Genomic DNA, 24,279 nt, shown 5'->3' with positions numbered 1-24,279 from the left:
AATCTAATAAATACTGTGAATCGTTTTATATTAATGTATTGCTCTGTGCTGTAGGAGCGCGCCACAGCGCTATTACCGCAAAGTATCTAAAAGCCCCACCCTTGGCTTTAACTGCAGTTTACACTCTGAAAGCTATCTGAACCTAAGGGAGGAGTCTGGTTGCTTTGGTAACGCGAATCCTAACTAATTTGTAAATAATACAACATTTGCTTCATATAAACAAGCAAACAAATCAGCATAGTATTAGCGACTCTAATAGTCCTTAGAGACAGAATTCACTCGATAAATCTTTTGATTCAGTATTCAAATTTGATTGGTCGACAGGCAGTAAGGTGGGCGGGGTTATCTTTGAATTTTTGTGACTGGATATTGAGCAACCGACCGGTTTGCTTCTGTTGAATGTTTATGGGAACATAATGAAGGTAGTGAATCATTTGTGTTCATAGTAACTTTTTTATTTTATTTTAATAAGTTTAACATAGTGAAGAGTAGAATTATACATTCGTGGAAAGCCCCACCTAAGTAAGTTAACGCCGACTGTAAGCGTTTTGTTTACATTTACCTACTAATGGAGCTTGTTGGCTTCCTTTGGACTTATTATTGTTATTAGCTTCATTTACTAAAGTTCATTAACTATATTTTCTCACTTCGCTGTTGGTTCCTGTTGGTTTATATTTTAGACGGCACTTTATCACTACTAATAAAGTATAACTTTATCATCATAGTAACAGTAACCGAACCCCAGCTAATAATAGCAGTTAGCTTAGTTACATAAGTGTGGCATAAGAGTCACATAATTGTGGTATAATAGTGTTTTCTATGTATTTTATAGGTCTAATCAGCTTCAATGGAAACTGTAGCACAGAATTCTTTACTTTGCACATCTGAACATGATCCATGTCACTGTTGAAGCTTTAGGGCTCTGAACTGCTTTTTTGTTGTATACAATTATACAATGTTTTTTGTACGCTTTTATGGGCCAGTGTGTGCTGCCTTGCTGAACCAGAACATGCCCATCCTTGTATATGCTCATTTTCCTGCTTCAAAGATAGATGGATGGATGGATGGATGGATAGCTTATTTATTGTCATTGCACAGGGTACAACGAAATTGTGTGTCAGACCTTATGGTGCATAAAAGGTAAAATAAAAAAAGTAAATATAATGTATATAAAAGAATATAAACATTAACATAAGTGATTCAATAAAATACTATTTTGTTGAGGTAGTAGACAGTTTATATATTGCACTTCATATATTGCAAATGTGTGCAGTAAAATTTAGTAACAACAAAAGTTCAGTTAAAATAATATTAAGGTTTCACGTTCAATGTTTTCTGTACAGATTTGTGTTTGGGAATTCATAAATATGAGGTAGGAGTCTATGAAAGAGTGCAAATAGGTCTGAACATTCAGGTCAGAAGTACTTACATACGATTAAAAAGACTAATCTATGAGATCGATTGAATTAATTGTTCACTTGCTGCCTAAAATATCTACCTTTTGAATGGTGGTTTAGTAACAATATATTCTGTTATTCATATCCCATGTTAATGATTCTAATGTTATGACTGTTTAGCGTATATTAACATGAATGTTGTCATTCATGTTACAGCTGGAATTACCTAAACTTTTTATATATGAGAATAATGCAATTATTCTGACCAGTCAGGTTTGCACTGTGGTATAATGAGAAATTATGTGATCCCATCCACACCAGCAAATCACTAAGTGGACAAATAAGGAGAAAAATCAAGCTGCTGGAATTGCCAAGACAAATCCTAGGCCTGAACCCCATTAAGATGTTGAGGTGTACAGATTGTGATCTGAAGATCCTGAATAGGCTTCCATGTAGAATCTAGGATAGTATACTGTTCAAAGCAAATTAAGAGAACACAATCATCACAGTATGGCATAATCATCACAGTACAAAACAAGGTTAGTTAAACTTAATGGACATAAGACTTTCCAGTTAGGATACATAAGACAAAAATAGGTGCACTGGCGAGGCAACAGAAGATATCCCCCAAGAAGGAAATGCTTCTGCAGGTGGTAGCCACGGATAATCCCTCTCTCCTTCTGTGCATTGATGTTTGCCATAGTACACTGGAATTGGCAGGTCTTCCATTATTACCCTGTTCTCTTCAAAGTTTAGAGCTGGTTTAAACTGAGCACATGTGACAGATGTGATAGAGTGTGTGATAGAGAAATGCTGTGAGGGATGTTATGCTGCCATCATCTGGCATGACTGGTTTGGCGTTGAGTCAGTGTTAGTCTAGAGAGGAATATCCTTAGCATTGCACAGACCTCTCTGTGCTAGCCAAAACACAATGTTATAAATGGGTAGCGGCATGAAATCCTCAGAGCCATTGTCAGATCCTATGCTGGTGCAGCGGGCCCTGCATATACAGTGCTGCATGTAAACCATATGACTAAACGTATTTGCACAGTTGACCATAACACTCATATGTGCTTTTTGAGACTTTTCCCGATTTCCAAATTTGTTGTCAACTTCTCTGTGTGATTGTGTCCATTAATGTATTGCTGTGTTTGTAGATGTTAGGTTTATATTGTATTATGAATTACATTTACATTACATTTACAGAATTTAGCAGGCGCACTTATCCAGAGTGACTTACATTTTATCTCATTTTATACAACTGAGCAATTGAGGGTTAAGGGCCTTGCTCAGGTGCCCAGCAGTGGCAGTCTGGTGGATGTGGGAATTGAACTCACAACCTAATTCAACACCTAAACCACTAGGCTACCACATCCCTATTTGTAAAGGTCATAATGGTGTTCTGAGAAAGTATGAATATGTGGGCTATTACTGGTGCATATCAATAAACTAGAATGTTGTGCAAAAGTTCATTTATTTCAGTAATTCATCTCAAATAGTGAAACTCGTTTATTATATAAACAGACCATAGACAGACAATTTTGATGGCTCAGGAAACCTTTGCAGGTGTTTTGAGTTGATTAGCTGATTGGTATGTCACCATATTCAATATTTGTAGGTGAATTTGTAGGTGAATTGGTAGGTTTTTGTTAAATGTGAGTCAAAATCATCACAATTAAAAGTACCAAAGACTTAAACTACTTCAGTCTGTGTGTACTGAAGTCATATAATACACGAGTTTCACTATTTGAGTTGAATTACTTAAATAAATGAACTTTTCCACAACATTCTAATTTTTGAGATGCACCTATACATTATTACAAGCGGGGAAATTAAAGTATACTTTTCAAATGAAAATAACAGTCAGTGTTCAGTATACCTGAGCAACCTGTCCAAGTCCTATAAACTGAAACTACTGGTGAACTGTACTGTACTTGTGCCCAATCTTTTCACTTGTGTAGCTGATGTTGTATGGCATTACATAGCAAAGGCTCACAGAAATATTTATACTACAATACTGACTGAGACATATAATACAAGATAAAACGTAAGCGCTTTACAGTGTGCTATACCAGAAGTTCTCAGTTACAGTTCTGGGAATCCTACAGAGTCTGTATATTTGAGTATCTGTCAACTTTACAGAAACCCTTTATGAAAGTGTGTTATGGCAGAGAAAACACAATTTTTTGCAAGACATGAGTGTAATCAGAAAGGAAGAATCGATTGATTTATTTTGTAGTAGGTGACACTGATTCTTGCCCTTTCCTAGTAGTGAAACTGAGGTTAATTTAAATGTTTGTGTATTATTTGTTGTGCTTTTCCACTTGACTATGTCTATTCCTATATGCATAATCAGTATTCATGGTCATATACATTTTTTACAAGTGGGCAGCCTGCTTTGATTCAGCTTGGCAAAGCATGAAAAGCAAACAAATAAAAATAATGATCACACAGTTTTTCTGTTCAGTATTAACATGTCAATGTGCACAGAACAAGGCTTCACACACAGCATTTTGTGTTCTCTTCACAGAGAGTTCCAGAAGACTACCCTGGATACTCCTCACATACTAGCACACACATTTACACAAAACAAACATAACAGGACACCAGCATCTGTGACTGTACGCATGGACTGGCTTCTGCTACTGACCTTACAGGAGACTCAGGCATTGAAAACCTGAAACATCTGTTTGTTTGTTTTTTTTTTTTTTTTTTTGTTTTTTTTTTTTTTTTAACTTTGTTTTTAGCATTTTGTGGTCTTTTTCTTCTTTGTTGGAATTTCTTACAGATCTACTTGGGATCCCTTTGTTTATTATGCAATTCAATGGATAAAAATGTCTCTGACTAGAATGGAGCATGAGAAGAATTCCATTCCTCTTGTTTGTTACAGGTAGGAACGTCAGCATAATGTAACGTTGCATTAAAATCAGCTTTTTTCCAGATTTGTAGGTGATCTCTTCTGGATGTTAAGCTAGTAGATGATGAAGCCATACTGTATGAAACATCTTAGTCTTCACACTGCAATGCATCATTGTAAATGCATGTATGGAACCTCTAAAGAGAATTTGACTATGTTTTTAGGCTTTTTTGTGGTGGTCATTTTAAAATAGATAAAAGACTACCCATTAGATGCCTTTGGTATGTGGAGGACTGTTTATATCAGAAAAGGACGATTGCACTTTGTCTAGTACCTACACTTTGTGGTTGATTAACTATGTTAATGTCTACAGCTTCAGATATTAGCATTATTTATATTAGCATCTGAATTTTTTTTTTTGCTTGAATTACACCTACTTACTTTGAGTGTTTCTGTTTCATCTTGTGTGTGCGCAGCCTAATCACAGATTATAGTGCTCAGATAGACATGATGAGATTAGCAATATATGATGAGCATAGCAGATTCTATCTAAGACAACTGTAGCTCCTGCCCACCAATGAGGAGAATTTACTGTAAGATACTTTAAATGTAAATTGAATATCTATTTTCCAATTACTGTTTTAAACTTACTTCATTTTTCGAAACTTTTTATGTAGGTTAGTTGGACAGGTTGTGTTAGGTTATCAGCCGAAGCTCATTTTAACCACTATAAAATTTTAGATGTGCATCAGATGGCCTGTGTGTTGTGAGTGTATGAAAGACAGCAGGTAGGTTGAAATAAATATCAAGGCTAATATTGTTGCATAGTCATTAAAAAAATCTTCTGGCTTTGTTTTGCTTCCTATGTAGTTTTATATGTCTCTGACTTTTATAAAGTCATCAAAAGTAAACGTACAGCATGCTAGTGATGGGTTTTCAGTGGCTGATGCCGATATTTTCTAGGCTTAGACCTAGTAGGCAGGATCATGGCAGTTTTTCCTCAGACATAATAAAAGATGTATAACAATATAATTATAAATGAAAATACCAAACATCTACTGAATTGTGAACATTAAAATTGCATAAAAGGTTTTCTACAGATTAACAATAATAATAATTGTTTTCTGTTATATTAATAACACTTTTTATTTTAAATATTGGGAATTGTAAGACTAAAATATAAAATGAAAGCTATCTAGTTTGTTTTTTTCTATAACCAAATACAGAAATAGTTGCAAATGAATGTTAAATGTGATTTAAGTTTATGACTTAAGTATCTCACTGCAGTACATTTTCTTAAAGTTCTGACTGAAATACAATATAATTAAGTTATTTTAATTAAATCTGACAGACTCTGGTTTCCTCCCTTGGTCCAAAGACATGCATGGTAGGTTGATTGGCATCTCTGGAAAATTGTCTGTAGTGTGTGAGTGAATGAGTGTGTGTGCCCTGCGATGGGTTGGCACTCCGTCCAGGGTGTATCCTGCCTTGATGCCTGAGATAGGCACAGGCTCCCCGTGACCCGAGAAGTTCGGATAAGCGGTAGAAAATGAGTGAGTGAGTAAATCTGACACATTGAGGGATTTAAAGCTATTTTCTTCTCTGAGATGTTTCATTGCTTTTGAAGGTATGCAATTGCCAGTGTGGTGGAAAGGGCTAACCTCAGCACTTTCATAATCTGTCCTACTTAAAGATTGATCAGGCAATAAAGATTACCTTAAAATTCTTGATACCTGTCAAATGACTCTGACAGGCCTGTCAGTGGAAAACCCACTACATATCACAACTTGAATGCTTGCATTTTCCATATTCTTATAAGAATTCTTTTTAGTATGTATAAAAACCTGTGGATATATTTATGAAGAGAGAGTGTTTTTAATGTGCTGAGTGTTTTGATATGTCACATGTCCATGTTGTGCAAATTTTTAAGTTTCACGTGACGTCACGTGACGTGACCAGAATACCCGTGGGGCAGTACCCCTCAATGTGCTGAGTGTTTTGATATGTCACATGTCCATGTTGTGCAAATTTTTGATTTTTCTAGTTTTGGGGGCGTGGCTACACGTGACGTCACGTGACGTGACCATAATACCCGGGGGGCAGTTCCCCTCATTGTGCTGAGTGTTTTGATATGTCACATGTCCATGTTGTGCAAATTTTTGATTTTGCTGGTTTTGGGGGCAGGGCTACACGTGACGTCACGTGACGTGACCAGAATAACCGTGGGGCAGTTCCCCTCATTGTGCTGAGTGTTTTGATATGTCACATGTCCATGTTGTGCAAATTTTTGATTTTGCTTGTTTTGGGGGCGGGGCTACACGTGACGTGAAGTTACGTGACCAGAATACCCGTGGGGCAGTTCCCCTCAATGTGCTGAGTGTTTTGATATGTCACATGTCCATGTTGTGCAAATTTTTGATTTCGGTTGTTTTGGGGGCGGGGCTACACGTGACGTCATGTGGTGTCGAGTGACGTCACCAGAATACCCGGTGGGGTGCCAATACTTTTGGCAAAAAGTGGCTACTGAGGGTTTGGACATTTCATGTCAATACTGCAGTCATTATGGGATTCTACTTATTATACTGTATAGAACAGTACATGCAATTCTTAATGTTGGATGTATTGTGTGTGTGAGAGCTTAGAGGACTTTTCGGAATTCCCTATTCACGTCTATGGGATGTTCGATCGTCGACTACGGGAAAACCAAAAATTCCATCGGAACTCCGGAATAAAAATTTGGTCCGGAGTAAGGTCCTAAAGAACCAGTCCGAGTTCGGTGTATATCGGTCGAAAAGTTATAAACCTCAAAAGTTTATAACGGACGTGTATGGGGAAAAAAGGCCACTTTGAGCTTCCGTACCGGGATTGCCGGAATTCCGATCGCTTAGAAAAATAGAAGCAACAAACTTCAGACCAGGGTCTATGACATATCCGAATTAATAATAATAATAATAATAATAATAATAATAATAATAATAATAAGCTTATAACGGAAATCAGAATGTTGGCTTCTACAAAGCCAACATAATAATAATAATAATAATAATAATATTAATAAGCTTATAACGGAAATCAGAATTATACTTACAATATGATGTTCTGGGCTGTAGACTGTTTTTTTTATGCTACAGGGAATGCACTCTATTTTAGCATGTGTTTCTTTAGTAGCATCTGTGGTTCAGGTTGCTCTAATGTTTCGAAATAGTGTGCTGCTTTGTCTCAGCTTTGAATATGCTTTTATTGCTGTATCATATGTGGATGCTCACATTGTACACGTGTTTAGCATAATAATCTCTCTTAATATTTCATGTGTTAAGGGATTTGATTAGGAAAATTCAGTACTGTTTCATAATATAACAATTATGACTGTAATTTCTGCATAACATTGTTCTGAAAGCATCCCAAACCAGATTTTACATCATCTGTTACAATCACTGTGTCTTAAAATTATATTTAATTGTTTGCTTGGTTGATTGTATGTTTATTTATTTTTAATTTCTTTTTAAAATGGAGTGAGATTTGGGATTCACTTAAAAATCGTGTGTTGTGTAATGTGTAAGTGCTCTCATATTGTGCACAGTCTACTAAGCAACAGATTGAAGTTGTTGTGTGAACAGCACAACACTTTGACAGTTGTTTTTCAAGGTCCACAACTGTTACTAGTGCTTCATCATCTTTGGGACTTTCCCTGCAGGATGGAGGCCTCCTGTCTGGATCTAGCACTTGAGGGGGAACGTCTGTGTAAGGAGGGTGATTACAGTGCAGGAATACCATTCTTCCAGGCAGCCCTGCAGGTGGGGACAGAGGATCTCTTGGTGCTGAGTGCCATCTATAGTCAGTTAGGCAATGCCTACTTCCACCTGTATGACCACACCAAAGCTTTGGAGTACCACCACCATGACCTAAATTTAAACAGGTAAAAATGTTTCATATTAATCAGCAGCAATAATCTCACCTTTATTAATAATCATAATTACCCAAATTATAATAACATTTTATTTATTTATTTTTTTACCGAGATCTCTTTTTATAATAATAATCTGTTTACAGAGGCGTGACTAAAAAATATGTTTTCAGCCTAAAATTACACAATGAGACCCAAACACTTAACATAAGGTGGTTCAATAACTGCAGGGTTTTGTAAGAGAAAGCTTTAACATTCACTTGTACCTTTTAATTTATATAGGCTTAATGTTCTTAAAAACATTTCTAAGTTCTGAGGTACTGCAATCTTCCTTTCTTTCTTTCTTTCTTTCTTTCTAGTTACACTTCCTCTTTATCTGTTTCTATGTCTATTTTTCTATGAGCTACAACTTAACATTCTGTCTCTCTTAGTCTATTACCTCTTTCTCTATTTCCGTTGTTATGTGTAGTACTGTCTCAACACGTAGTAACTAGTCAGAACATCCTTGCAACCACCAAGCAATGACATAAAAGCATATCGTTTATTGACCAAGCAGAACAACCTAGCAACCATGTAGAAACATGTGTGTGACCATGTTTGCTAGCTAATGTTATGATAACTGCTGACTGAGAATGAATAGAATATGTGGGGTGAGCTGATGACGTAGATGCCCTTACATTTATTTATTTGTTTGTTTGTTTGTTTGTTTGTTTGTTTTGGCAAAAAAAATGGGACGTGGGATTTCCAAGTTAAGGTGACAGGGTTTCTAGGAAAGTTTGACAACATTCTAATCTGTGGTGACTTTAACATTCATGTTTGCTGCCCCTCTGATAAACCTGCTAATGAATTTAAGGCACTTTTAGACTATTAGATCTGTCTCAGTCCATTTCCTGTCCCACCCATAGGTTAGGTCACACTCTTGACCTTATTATCTCTCGTGGGGTGATTGTGTCAACCTGTGAGGTCATGGATTTTCCCATCTCTGACCATTCTCTCATACGGTTTGACATTTGTGCTGTTCCACCTGCACCAACATCTACTGCCCCCATCGCCGTCGCATTATTACCTCATCTACAGTCGATGACTTTGCTGCTGCTTTCTCTGTTTCTGATCTCGCCTCTACTGCTGAATTGGCATCGCCTCTTTGCCCGGAACGTTTCCTCGCCTCCTTCCATACCACCTGCTCCTGGAGTATGGACTCTGTTGTGCCCTACAAGGTTAAGTCGACCAATGGTGCATTGGACCCCTGGCTCAATGATGCAACTCGGGACCTCAGGCGCCGGTGTAGACAGGCTGAGCGAAAATGGAAGAAGGATAGGTTGCAGGTGTCTCTGGAGATGTTTAGAGACAGTCTTGCCACCTATCAGAGTGCACTGAAGGAAGCTAAAGGACAGTACCTTTCTGCTCTCATCAATAACAATAGCCACCGCCCTGGAATTTTATTCAGCACTATCAATTCTGTTATAAATCCGGTGTCTGTCGCATTGAATGATGTATCTGGAAACATATGCAACGCATTCAAGCAAAATTTTTTGGACAAGGTTTTGTTTGTTAGGCAAACCATTACACAAGTCCCCACTGTTGCCATGTCCACTCGTGCGGCGCAATGTGTGCTAGAGAACTTCGATGGAGTTACTCTGGCGGACCTGAAAAAAGCTGTCCACGAGTTGAAGCCTACCACCTGCCCCCTAGACGCTGTTCCTACCAGGATTTTGAAGGAGACGGTTGACATCATAGGTCCCATCCTTGTCCCCTTCATAAACAGCTGTTTTAGAGTGGGTACTGTTCCCGCTGCTCTCAAACACGCTATTGTGAGACCACTGCTCAAGAAACCCAACCTTGATCCCTCCATATTCTCCAACGTCCGTCCTATATCTAACCTGTCATTTCTGTCTAAGTTGATGGAGAAGCTTGTTTCCGCACAGCTGCAGTCTCACCTTCAACTGCACGGCATTGGTGATACATTTCAGTCCGGTTTCAGGTCAAGACATAGCACTGAATCAGCGCTATTGAGGGTCCATAATGACATTCTTAGAGCCCTGGATGGGAAAAGCTCTGTGGTTTTGGTATTACTGGACTTAACCGCTGCATTTGACACCGTGGATCATGCCATTCTCATCTCTCGTCTCCAATATGTTGTTGGTCTGCAGGGTGCGGTGCTAAATTGGTTCTCATCATACCTCACTAACAGAACCTTTTCAGTAACGCTTAATGACTATTCTTCCTCGGTTGCTCCTCTATCATCTGGTGTGCCTCAAGGATCTATTCTTGGTCCTACTCTGTTCTCACTCTACATGCTGCCACTTGGTCAACTCATCTCCAATCACAATGTTCAATTTCATTTCTATGCTGACAACCTCCAGATCTATCTTCCTGTGATTCTGAGTAATCGTTCTGCATTGGACCTGCTCCATAATTGCCTTCAGGATATCAAACAGTGGCTTTCCCAGAACTTCCTTCATCTGAATGAAGAAAAGACTGAGTACATCCTGTTTAGCCAAGATTCATCCAGCAGTTCTCTTACTTTTGGTTCTCTAACACCTCAGTTTGCTCTTACCGTGCATAACCTGGGTGTTATTTTTGACAAGAGTATGCACTTCGACAAGCAAATCAGTGCAGTAGTAAAGGCGAGCTTTTATCAGCTAAGACTACTCAGCAATGTAAAATCATTCTTGTCTCAAGCTGACCTTGAAAAAGCTATACATGCCTTCATCAGCTCAAGGATTGACTACTGTAATGCTCTCTACACTGGACTTAATCAATCACTTCTCAATCGGCTTCAAATAGTACAAAACGCGGCAGCACGTCTTCTCTTCAACACCTCCGAACGCTCACACATCACCCCTGTCCTCCACTCGCTTTACTGGCTTCCGGTGTGGTTTAGGGTGGAGTATAAGGTCCTTCTCTGTGTGTTCAAGGCCATCAATGGTCTGGCCCCAGCCTATCTCACAGAATTAATAAAGGTCTACCAACCAGCCAGATCTCTCCGCTCCTCTGGACATACCTCTCTGGTCATTCCCAAATACAATTATGAGAAGTTTGGAGGCCGGTCATTTGCCATCAAGGGACCAAAGCTGTGGAACGCACTTCCAGCACATTTACGATCCATCACTGTGCTGAGTGTTTTTAAATCACAGTTGAAGACATATTTATTCATACAAGCTTTTAACGCATAGACCCGGTTTCAACTGCTATTTTATGTTTCATTGTGTTCTTATTGATTCTATTTATTTTGTTTTTTATTGTTGTTTTACTGGAAAGCACTCCTTTTGTGCTCCTTTTGGCTGTTGTAAGGTGCTCTATAAATAAAATTTGATTGATTGATTGATTGATTGAAGGTGTGCCACACTGATAGAGTTTTCCCAAAAGAACTGCTGTAATAAAATCAAAAGTGTATAATCAAAAAAATGTATACTCTATATCAATCAATTTCACTGATTTCACTGATTTCAGAATGACAGGGGATCTGCCTGGTGAAGCCAAAGCAAGTGGCAACCTAGGGAACACTCTAAAGGTGTTGGGCCGCTTTGATGAAGCAATAATCTTCTGCCAGAGGCATCTGGACATCTGTATAGATGTTGGAGACAAGGTTAGCACATCACATTTCTACATAATACATTACTATTCTGACTGTAATGATGCAAAATGCATGTGTATTTATTTTTTCTATTGTATGTATTAAGAATTTGTGTGTTTGTGTGTGTGAGAGAGAGATTGAGAGAGAAAGTTAGTATATATTATGTTAGCTTTACTACCCATGCCGGAGTTGTACAACTTGCATTTACAGCATTTGGCAGACGCCCTTATCCAGAGCGACTTACATTATCTAATTTTTTTTTATACAAGTGAGCAAAAAAGGGCCGTGCTCAGATGCCCAACAGTGGCACCTTGGTGGACGTGGGATCAAACTCACAACCTTCCGATTGGTGGCCCAACACCTTAACCACTAGGCTACTACATGGCCCCCACTGAATATAAAGAATATATTAAGTGATCAAAGAAATAATTGATTAATTATTATAAAAATAAATTAAAAAAAACCTGTAAGAAACTTCTTAATATCTAACTTATTCTTAATATCTAACTTAATATCTATCTTATTACTCTACTGACTTTCTCATCTAAAGCCAACGATTATAAGTAATATATTTATTTATACTATAACTATATTTGTAAAGTTCGTCGTGACAAACTTTGATGTTGGCTTTGACGATGCAAAGTATTTGCAAAGGCTGGTTGCTTTTTGGAGGCGAATGGACAATAAGGGTCAGTGTTACTTTTGGAAGCAAGTAGAAAGAAAGATAGGGTGCCAAAACATTTGGAGGCAAGTGGAGATGAGCATGTGAAGTCATCCGAATACTTTTGAGGAAGTTCCTCTCATTGGGATGAGTGTTTTAATATGTCACATATCCATGTTGGGCTAATTTTTTCATTTTCATGTGATGTCACGTGACATGACCAGAATACACGTGAGGCAGTTCTCCTCATTGTGCTGAGTGTTTTGATATGTCACAAGTCCATGTTGTGCTAATTTTTAATTTTCACGTGACATCATACCTGTGAGGAAGTTCCCCTCATTGTTCTGAGTGTTTTGATATGTCACATGTCCATGTTGTAAAACGTTTTTTGAGTTTGCATAATTTGGGGCGGGGCTGTGGCACAACCGAAAGGCTAGTTGGTACACCAATTTAAAACTTTGTTCAGAGTATCACCCTAAAGGAGCTGGCCGAGTTTGGTGTAGATAGTTCGAAAGCTTGCCGAGTTATAAACCTCCAAATTTTATAATGGGAGTCTATGGGGAAATAAAAGCCATTTTGAGACCCGATACCGGAAGTACCGGTACTCGGATTACTTAGAAAAGTAACATACTTCAGACAAGGGTCTACAACATATCCGAATTTGGTGCATGTGGCTCGAAATCTCTAGGAGAAGTAGCGTTCAATACAAAGTTGGCTAAGAAGATTAATAACTAGATTTGTAAAGTTCGTCGTGACAAACGTTGGCTTTGACGATTCAAGTATTCGCAAAGGCCGGTGCTTTTTGGAGGTGCGTGGACATAAGGGTCAGTGTTACATTTGGAAGCAAGTAGACAGAAAGCCAGGGTGCCAAAACATTTGGAGACAAGTGGAGACGAGCATGTGATGTCATCCGAATACTCTTGAGGAAGTTCCCCACATTGGGCTGAGTGTTTTGATATGTCACATGTCCATGTTGTGCTAATTATTTATTTTCATGTGACGTCACGTGACATGACCAGAATACACGTGAGGCAGTTCTTCTCATTGTGCTGAGTGTTTTGATATGTCACAAGTCCATGTTGTGCTAATTTTTAATTTTCACGTGACATAACGTGACATCATACCTGTGAGGAAGTTCCCCTTCATTGTTCTAAGTGTTTTGATATGTCACATGTCCATGTTGTAAAAAGTTTTTCTGATTTAGCATATTTTTGGGGGCGGGGCTGCGGCACAACCGAAAGGCCAGTCGGTACACCAATTTAAAACTTTGTTCAGAGTATCTCCCTAAAGGAGCTGGATGAGTTTGGTGTAGATAGGTCAAAAGCTTGCTGAGTTATAAACCTCCAAAGTCTATTATGGGAGTCTATGAGGGGAAAAAAGGCCACTTTGAGACCCGGTACCGGAAGTACCGGTATTCGGATCATTTAGAAAAGTAATAGCATAAAACGCCAGACCAGGGTCTACAACATATCAGAATTTGGTGTCCCACAGCTTTTGTCCTAGACCCATGAATGAGGTGTAAAATCGACCGGCTCATTGAGGAGAGGTGTGCTATGACTGTTATAAGCGATCGGAATTCCCGGTACAGAAGCTCAAAGGGTTTTTTTTCCCCATAGACTTCAATGGGGAATTCTTAAAACTCTTTTGTTCTCTCTGTAGATGTAAAGGAGACTGTCAATACATGTAACTATCAACTCCTCAACTCTATCAGTCAAATGATTCCACAAGTATTGGCCCCCAGTCAATACACTTTTGTCCAAAAGTATTGGCACCCCACCGGGTATTCATGTGACGTCACGTGTAGCCCCGCCCCCAAAATACTGTTCTATGCAGTATAATAAGTAGAATTCAAAAATTAATGCAGTTTTGACATTAAATGTCAAAACGCTTAGTAGTCATTATTGTCCAAAACTATTGGCACCCTACCGGGTATTCACATGACGTCATGTGTAGCCCCGCCCCCAAAATACTGTTCTATGCAGTATAATAAGTAGAAATTCATAATGACTGCAGTTTTGACATGAAATGTCAAAACGCTTAGTAGTCATTTTTGTCCAAAAGTATTGGCACCCCACCAGGTATTCACGTGACGTCACGTGTAGCCCCGCCCCCAAAATAAGCGAAATCATAAATTTTGCACAACATGGACATGTCATATCAAAACACTCAACCCGATGAGGGGAACTTGAAACGTGCAAGCACCATTCACATTTTTTTCAGGAAATGTATCATTCTAGTTAATGTGCTTGCTAAAGCACATTCTTATCCTCTTGCATACTTATTATTATTAATGTGCTTGCAAGGCACATTCTTATTCTCTTGCATACTTATTATTATTTTTCGGCACGTAACTTGTCCCGCAGCTTTTGTCCTAGACCCATAAATGAGGTGTCAAATCAACCGGCTCATTGAGGAGAGCTGTGCTATCTATTTTGTAAGCGATCAGAATTCCAGAATTCCCAGTATGGAAGTTCAAAGGGGTGTTTTTTCCCCATAGACTTGAATGGGGAATCTCTCTGTAGATGTGCTAACATCCAAAAGAGGGCAGCAGACACCAGTGAATCTGTGTAAAGGTCTTTAATTAAAGCTTGTTGCTATATTTCACAGTGAGCTTCAGTTTCATTTCATATATATATATATTGTGGGATCGCCCCCTATTTTCATGATTTTCGTTCGATTCGGACTACAAATCTGACGGCTCAGTGTATTTTTTTAAGCCTCCTAGGACAAGTGAGAGCCGAAAACAAAGGACGGAAGTGCTGTGTGTTTCGGTCAGAAACGCATTTTGGATTAAAGTGTTTTGGATTAAAAGGCTTACATATTCCAGTTCCTTAGACTCTTGGGGATTTTTTACAAGCATTTGTTTTGGAAAATAAAGTGAGAGCCGAAAACAAAGGACGGAAGTGGATTGTTGTTTACACATTTCGGCCAGAAACGCGTTTTGGATTAAACCGTTTTGGATTAAAAGGCTTACATATTCCAGTTCCTTAATGATCCATTACATTTGAACTAATGATCCTTATTGTAATGTGATTATATTTTTTCCCAGTAGTTAATATACTGTGAACTAACATGAACAAAGAATAAACTTTATTTTAACAAAGATTACTAAATACAATAATTTATTGCTTATGGTTAGTAAATGTTAGTTAATACATTACATTTGAACTAATGATCCTTATTGTAACGTGATTATATTTTTTCCCAGTAAAATCACTGATTGATGCTTTAGTTCAAGATCTTCATGGTGCTTGTTTCAGGAAAAGATAAATGGATTTTCAGGTGTGCTCTTTTGTTGCAGGTGAGAAACTAGTCTGCAAATATAACCATAGTAACTGTGCAGCCATACCCTAGCAACCATGTAGTGCACCTTACGAACCATATTGCAATATAAAGAAGCCATATCTCAGTTACACAACATAAAACACTCAGCACGATGAGGGGAACGTCACGTGTAGCCCCGCCCCCAAAATAAGCGAAATCAAAAATTTAGCACAACATGGACATGTCATATATCAAAACACTCAGCACAATGAGGGGAACTGACGTCACGTGCAAGCTCATTCACATTTTCTTTAGGAAATGTACCGTTCTATTTACTATTATTCTTCGGAACACTTTTTCGGCACATAACTTGTCCTGCAGCTTTTGTCCTAGACCCATGAATGAGGTGTCAAATCGACCGGCTCATTGAGGACAGGTGTGCTATGACTTTTATAAGAGATCGGAATTCCCGGTACGGAAGCTCAAAGGGTTTTTTTCCCATAGACTTGAATGGGGTATTCTTAAAACTCGTTTGTTCTCTCTGTAGATGTAAAGCACACTCTCAATCCATGTAACTATCAACTCAACACTATCAATCCAATGATTCCACAAGTATTGGCCCTCAGTCAATACACATGTGTCCAAAAGTATCTGCACCCCACCTGGTATTCATGTGACGTCACGTTTAGCCCCGCCCCCAAAAAACTGTTCAAAGTCAACATCAAAGGATGTCGCGATGATATTTACAAATCTAGTTATTATTATTCTTCTCAGCCAAAAATATATCAAGAGTAACTCCTCCTAGGTCTTTCGAGTCACATGCACCAAATTTGGATATGTCATATGGTCTGAAGTTTGTTGCTACTACTTTTCTAAGTGATCTGAATTCCGGCATTCCCGGTACGGAAGCTCAAAGTGGCCTTTTTTCCCATAGACTTCCATTATAAACTTTGAGGTTTATAACTCGGCAAGTTTTTGAGCGATTTACACCGAACTCGGCCTGTTTCTTTAGGACCTTACTCTGGATGAAGTTTTATTTCAGGGTTCCGATGGAACTTTTGGTTTTCCCATAGTCGATGATCGAACATCCTATAGACTTGAATAGGGAATTCCGAAAATTCCTCTAAGCTCTCACACGCGCAGCATTTGCAGAGCTCAGGCAGGGCTTTTCTTCTGTGTTCTACGCAGTATAATAATAAGTAGAATCCCATAATGACTGCAGTATTGACATGAAATGTCCACTTTTCGTCAAACATATTGGCATCCCACTGGGTATTCTGGTGACATCACGTGATCACGCCCCGCCCCCAAAATAAGCAAAATCAAAAATTGTAACATATTAAAACACTCAGCACAATGAGGGGAACTGCCTCACGTGTATTTTAGTCAATTTTGAAAATTAAAAAGGTATTTGGATCACGTCACATGCTCATGTTTGATTGCCTCCAAAAGTATTGGCACCCTAGCGGTCTAGTAGCTTTCACAATCTTTCTGTCCACTTGCCTCCTTGGCCTTTGCGAATACTTGCACCGTCAAAGCCGACATCAAAGTTTGTTGTGACGAACTTTACAAATCTAGTTAGATGTAGTTGTGATCTTTAATGCTATCTATTGTGTATGTGGCAGGTGGGACAAGCCAGAGCTCTGTATAACTTTGGGAATGTGTACCATGCTAAGGGAAAGAGTGTCTGTAGCAATGATTCAGAACCTGGAAACGTCGCAGAACAAGTCACCACAGCACTTAAAAAAGCAGCAGACTATTACGAGTTAGTGGCTTTTATGTTTCATCATTTTATTAAAGTTAATATCAATAGCAGACTAATTGTTGTATCTATGACCTTATTGTTTTGTTGGCACATTCTGAATGCTTACAGGGAGAATTTGAGTATTCTGAAGGAACTAGGAGATCGAGTGGCTCAGGGCCGCACCTATGGAAACCTGGGAAACACACACTATCTGCTCAGCAATTTCCGCAATGCTGTGAAATCCCACCAACAGGTGACTGCTTATATATATATATATAGATATATTTATATATATATATATATATATATATATATATATAAAATTTGTTTTTAGCTCATGTGAAATATATGTATGAATACATAGACTGTGTTTGTGTGTTGTTTATAAAGTAAGAAAGGAAAAATAAAAATCAAAAGCAAAATATTTAAAGATCAAAAGATCAAACATTGGCTGTGCTTTTTGGAGGGATGGCAGGGTAGGGATGCCATATTTTCTTCTGGCAATATTCTTCAATTGGTATTATAAAATTAATGGTTTTCAAAAATTGTTTTCATTCTTATGCTTAGCCTCTGAATTTGCGAATTAGCATAAGGATGTGTTTTTAAAAGACTCCAAAGCACTTCAATAAGTCGCTTTTGATAAGGGCATTTGCTAAATGCTGAAACTGTAATAACAGTATATGGTTAAAATCAGCTATTTCACAGATAAAAGTGCAGTAATCCTGTAAATTATATTATTTAATGTAGATCAAAATAAGTAAGTTCCAAAGTTCATACGCCTATTGCAGGTGTATTTGACAGTAGACAGTGTATCTGGTCTGACCGTGTATCTGGCCTGACCGTGTATCCAGTCTTTGGCTACATATCGTCAAATGCAGCAGGATGGAATGCACTATGTATTGTGCTACATTACCACTTCTGCCAGTTCAAACCATACAGGGTAGACATTTGCCCCTTTTCCACCAAGGCAGTTCGAGTGCTGGTTCGGAGCCAGAGCCTAATTTAGAACCAGTTCTTTCTGTTTCGACCGCCAAAGCACTGGCTCCGAACCAGGAAAAGTGGTTCTTAAGTAGCACCAAAACGTTGCTGGTCTAGACTTAAGAACCACTTGGGGCGGGAGCTGGGGGCGGGGCTACTGTTAGCACATTTGATAATGTACCTTATGTATACTAATGTTTAATATACTTTTACTTTACCGCGATATGATAAATTATCAGCACACATGATAGTAGGTAGCTACATGCTAAGGCTAAATTTTTTTCTGTGTTAACGATAAAATAACGTTATGTACTTTATCGATTACAACCTCCGTTTATACAGATTACACAGAGCTGCACGTACACGTTTTATTTGCCGCGTTTGGATGCTAATGTAGGTTCGCAAAGCCATGAGCATTAACAGTAAAGCAACATCCGCCATTGTTGTTGTGTTTGTGTTTGCCGCTGCTGCGCTAACGTTGCTGGGACACGTGACACGTATACAGTGACGTCACACTCGGCGCTGTGATGGCTCTCTAGCCGGTGGGAAGGCAAACCGGTTCTTAGAAGGTTCGCCAGTGGAACCAACTTTGAACCAGCACTAGCACTAGCTCTGAACCAGCACCCGGTTCTTTCCGGTGGAAAAGAGGCAATTATTGCTCTCACACTTCGATAAGGCTTGGGTGCCCAACACACTTTCACCAGTTCATGGCTTGCCCCTCTTTGGACCATTGTGCATAGGTGCACACCAATGCTGACCAGGAGCACCGCAATTATCCTTGCTGTTTCAACGGTGCTCCAACTCAGTTAATTGGCCATAATGTTTTGTCCCATTTGCTCAGTTCACATGTGTCCATGTTGTTCACATCCAATACACTGACTACAAGAACCAACTGCTTGCCTTATTGTTTAACATATTTGAGACCTTGACATGTGCTGGTTTTGCGAGATAATCAATGTTTTGGCTCATCTGTGTACATCAACAGCTGATCATTTGTTTTCAAAAAAGACTAAATAAAATAAACTACGAATAAGGGAATATTAGTGACAAAGCTTAAATTCTTGCCATTTTCAGCACTAACATGTATTACAATTAAAAAACGTGTTCATATTTATTAAAGACTTATAGAATTATAGAATTAATGGAAATGATTGAATACTCTCCAGTGTGCCTTGCTGAACTTATTTTATTTGTATTTTTAAATTTTATATTTTATATTATTAATATTGTGTGTGTGTGTATATCTATATATATTATTTAATTGTATTTTTTTCTCCTTTAGCGGCTCCTCATTGCAAAGGAGTTTGGTGATCTGGCAGCAGAACGAAGGGCCTACTGTAACCTTGGAAATGCCTTCATTTTTCTGGGAGAGTTTGAGAAGGCTGCTGAGCATTACAAGTGAATCCACACTTATATACCCATTGTTTAGTAGTTTTATCCTAACTAGTCTTGCCATATTGACTTCACTGTTAATGATACTTAATTGCTTACTTACTTACTTAAACTTACTTTAATGAAAATCATTTCCTTTCTTTTGACCATTGTGCTAAAATAACTAAATTAACAACATTTTAAGCATTGCTATAAATCTGTCTCAGGTTTGATTAATTCTTCTTCCTCCTCTTCTTTTTCTACTAGTACTACTATTACTACTACTTATTGTGAAGTCCAAACTCTCATGGAGACCTGAAACTTGGTCTGTAGATAGTACCCCCTCAAGATGTGCGCAATCGGATATAAAACTATGCCCTCATGAACTCTTCTAATTATCTGACCCCCTCAGGACCTCTATCAATGGAAAGAGATGCAGAGGGGTGGCGTGCGGATTAGTTACATGCCATTAGTTACACTACCTGGGAATGTCATCATGAATGTCCATTTAAGAGATATAGGCCTTTAGATGGTTCAGTTTTTTATCACACAACAAATGATCACCTATGGGATTATGATGAGCTGCAAGGCTCTTTGCTACCCACAAAGCTTGGCTCTTCTTTGGTTTTAGTTTCCTGCATCACTTAAATGCAGAGTCTCCGATTTTTGAAAGCCAATGTCGACATTTGAAATCACCAAAACAAACACGTCCCTAACCCAAATGGGTCCCACCCCTGCATTGATAGCTCCACCCACACATACATATGTAACCCAGGCAACTAATGGAAAGAAATGTGTCTTTATCATAGCTGAAGGAAAGAACAATACGATTGCAGATAAACAAATAAGCAAAAATGACACACAAGCATAATCATGCAAAGGACGGCATATATTAGTTCTGTGAAACAAAGTAAAACCAACGTTACTCACCTATCGGGAAGGAAAAAAGCGCCTCGGCGTCTTAAGTAAAGTTGAATTTCTCGAGTCAATAACTCCTGAGCTAAACGCTGTTACTACACAAAACGCGGTTGTAGCTGCCTCTCTACATTACTACGATAGAAAAGAGGTGCTATTTGTGTAGTAACAGCGTTTAGCTCAGGAGTTATTTACTCGGGAAACTCCAATCTGTGAATATGCGGCCAACTTTCCGCTCCTTCAGTTCTCTCCAGCGCTGCAAAGCTGATCCTATATTAACACGGGTCCTACTTCTTGCTTTATCGTAAGCCTTTCTTCGCTTTCTTTCTTCGTTTTTATTCTCCATGCCAATGTTAAAACCGCTTTCTGCTAATGTCACACATGCGCACTACTCTCCGCCGCATATTGACAAGCCCCACCCATTTCAGCTCATTGGCTACACGTTTGTTTCGATTTTTGTTTATTGGCCCGACTCAGTTTTCTGAAGCATTTCTCAAAAATCGGAGACCCTGCCTTTAATAGAACACATTTTTAATAACTGAAATAATATACGTCTAGGATAGCACTTCAACATCTGCTGAAATTCAGGAAGATCAACTATTTTCAATTGTCTCTACTCTGTGCTTATGCCCCTAAAATGTAATAATGACTGACGGAAGTGGACACATAATAATAATAATAATAATAATAATAATAATAATAATAATAATAATACTTTATTTATAAAGCACTTTAAAATAGCCAAAGCTGAACACAAAGTGCAGTACATCATAAAATGAAGACAATAAAATAATAAAATAGTAACAAAATAAAATAATAACAGTAACTATATTTGTAAAGCTCGTCGCGACAAATTTTGATTTTGGCTTTGACGAGGCAAGTATTCGCAAAGGCCAAAGTGGACATAAGGGTTAGTGTTACTTTTGGAGGCAAGTGGACAGAAAGCTAGGGTGCCAATACTTTTGGAGGAGAGTGGACAGGAGCATGTGACGTGATCCGAATACCCGTGAGGCAGTCCCTTGCATTGGGCTGAGTGTTATGATATGTCACATTTCCATGTTGTGCTAATTTTTGATTTTCACGTGACGTCATGTGACGTGACCAGAATACACTTGAGGTAATTCCCCTCATTGCGCTGAGTGTTTTGATAAATGATACGCCCATGTTCTGCAATTTTTTTATTTTCACGTGACATCACATAACGTCACGTGATGTCATCAGAATACACGTGAGGAAGTTCCCCTCATTGTTCTGAGTGTTTTGATATGTCACATGTCCATGTTGTAAAAAGTTTTTTGATTTTGCATATTTTCGGGGCGGGGCTGCGGCCCAACTGAAAGGCCAGTCGGTACACCAATTTAGTATCACCCTAAAGGAGTTGGCCAAGTTTGGTATAGGTAGTTCGAAAGCTTGCCGAGTTATAAACCTCCAAAGTTTATAATGAGAGTCTATGGGAAGAAAGGCCACTTTGAGACTTGGTACCGGAAGTACCGGTACTCGGATTGCTAGAAAAGTAATAGCTTAAAACGTCAGTCCAGGGTCTACAACATATCCGAATTTGGTGCATGTGGCACGAAAGCCCTAGGAGGAGTTAATCTTGAAAAATATTTGTCAAAGCTTAAATAGGAAAACAGAATGTTGGTTTCTACAAAGCCAACATAATAATTTAGAATTCAATAAAGACATTAAGAGCCACTAAACATCTAGCAGTTTTAAATTATATGTTAAAGTTATGAGTTTGTTTGATTTAAGGGCAAGAAAACTGCCCCATTCATTTGCATTCAAAATGTGGTACAATTAGGTTTGGCTTTTACAAAATATTGTTTTAAATTTACAAATTTTTCAACAACAAATTATTTTTATTTTGAGACCTTTTAAGAACTTAGCAACACCCTAGCAACCAACTGAGTTAGCCTAGTAACCACCTAGCAACATTTTACCACTTTATTATAACACATAAAATTAAGCCTTTTAATGACATATTCTTAATGGTTTATAGAAACCAAGTAGCAACACCCTAACAACCAACTAGGTCGACAAAAAGCTGAGTCACAGAGTGTCCTCAAACAACGGGTGAAGACCTACCTCTCTGAAATACTTAAATTAGCACTTATTTATTCCTATTTGTTTAAAAAAAATCCCTTAGTCTGTGAGCTAGTGAACCAGTATTGATGTATTCATTGTTAGCATTGTAACCACTTAGCAACAAGTACCAATAACATGGAACACCATAGCAGCATTTTTCCCTTAGGACAGTTTAGTCGTTTGTGTTTAACATTATAATCATTACATATAAATCTTTAGTCTTTAACATGCTGTTAGACAAATTAACTTCTTATCAATGACAGCAACATTTTATTGGATGATTTTAGCTTTTTAATTTATCCATAATCTTTAGCCTTCTAATTCTTTCTACTAGAATTTTTTATTAATTTGAATTAAAAAAAAATTTCCAGGAGAGCTCTTCATTTGGCGAGGCAGCTGAGGGATCAGGCAGTGGAGGCTCAGGCCTGCTACAGCCTAGGAAGCACCTACACTCTACTGCAGGATTATGAAAGAGCTATAGACTATCACCTCAAACACCTCATCATTGCCCAGGACCTTGGTGACAGGTATATGTGAACACACACCATGCTACATAACCTATGCTACCTTGACCCCTCAAACTCCCACTCAACAGTTTGTAAGTAAACCTTTTTTTATCAGTCTAAACTAGCAATTACTGTATAGCCAACTGGGTCCACATCCATTTAACACAAGTCAGACACATATCGTTACAGATGTATGGATTCAGCCACAGTACTTTAATAAAGACATTAATGTGTCATGTCATGAGTTTTATAAATAACTATAAATTATAATAGTGATTTAAACACATCTGAAGGATTAAAGGAAAAACAGAATTCATAATTAGCTTACTTGGTATTTGTATTTAATCTACTAATAGATATTAAAGTTAAGTCAAAATATACAATAATAATTATTAGTAGTAGTATAAGTATTATTACTGTAATAAAAGCAACCCACAGTAGTAGCCTAGTCCAACCAGCTTTTAGGTGTTTGTGTAGTTGATACCTTTGTTACACACTATACATGTATATGTATACACACATGAAACTACCACCAATCACTGCTTGTATTTCTTTGTGTGTATAATCATGTTTGTGTGTGTGTTTTGTGTGTGTTAGGGTTGGTGAAGGCCGTGCCTGCTGGAGTTTGGGTAATGCACACACAGCCCTCGGGAATCATGATCAGGCCATTCACTTTGCAGAAAGACATCTGGAAATCTCTAACGAGGTACACACATTCAGTACCAAGTAAACAAGTCCTTTTGTCTCAATTTACTAGAAGTTGTTAAAAATAACATGTGTATGGCAAAAAATATACTTTCTTTGTTCACTTGCAAAATAGTCAACATCATGCTTGGAAAATTCCAAATATGTTAAATGAAACCATCCAGGAAATCAAAAGAGGTTAGGTGGTTTAAAATATTTGTTGTTTAACATATTTCTGAATTGTATAGCTCCCCTGTAACTCATTAAAAAAACAAAGAATGGAATGGAATTTTTGTTTGAGTAGGACTTCTGATTTTTTTTTTAACCAAAATTTTT

The 24,279-nt window shown here is 38.1% G+C and overlaps 1 protein-coding gene across 5 annotated transcripts in view; it reads left to right on the top strand.

Annotated features, from left to right (window-relative positions):
* Positions 1–279: 279 nt before the first annotated feature.
* LOC113640594 (G-protein-signaling modulator 2-like) overlaps positions 280–24,279 on the top strand; it is a 38,756-nt gene continuing 14,756 nt past the window's right edge. The window contains exons 1-9 of one of the 5 annotated variants that reach the window (XM_027143155.2): positions 292–422; positions 3,928–4,063; positions 7,949–8,170; positions 11,612–11,747; positions 17,286–17,425; positions 17,534–17,657; positions 19,665–19,780; positions 23,125–23,280; positions 23,857–23,965. In XM_027143155.2, coding sequence (XP_026998956.1) covers positions 7,950–8,170; positions 11,612–11,747; positions 17,286–17,425; positions 17,534–17,657; positions 19,665–19,780; positions 23,125–23,280; positions 23,857–23,965 — 1,002 coding nt within the window. In that variant the 5' untranslated portion in view covers positions 292–422; positions 3,928–4,063; position 7,949. Of the gene's footprint in view, positions 523–3,927; positions 4,064–4,117; positions 4,288–7,948; positions 8,171–11,611; positions 11,748–17,285; positions 17,426–17,533; positions 17,658–19,664; positions 19,781–23,124; positions 23,281–23,856; positions 23,966–24,279 lie in introns of those variants that run through there. The other 4 variants (XM_027143154.2, XM_027143156.2, XM_027143157.2 and 1 more) reach the window with 4 other exon arrangements.

The sequence above is a fragment of the Tachysurus fulvidraco genome, chromosome 22 (assembly GCF_022655615.1).
Source record: "Tachysurus fulvidraco isolate hzauxx_2018 chromosome 22, HZAU_PFXX_2.0, whole genome shotgun sequence".
NCBI classification, from domain to species: Eukaryota; Metazoa; Chordata; class Actinopteri; order Siluriformes; family Bagridae; genus Tachysurus; species Tachysurus fulvidraco.
This window is presented reverse-complemented; position numbering and strand designations above follow the sequence as displayed.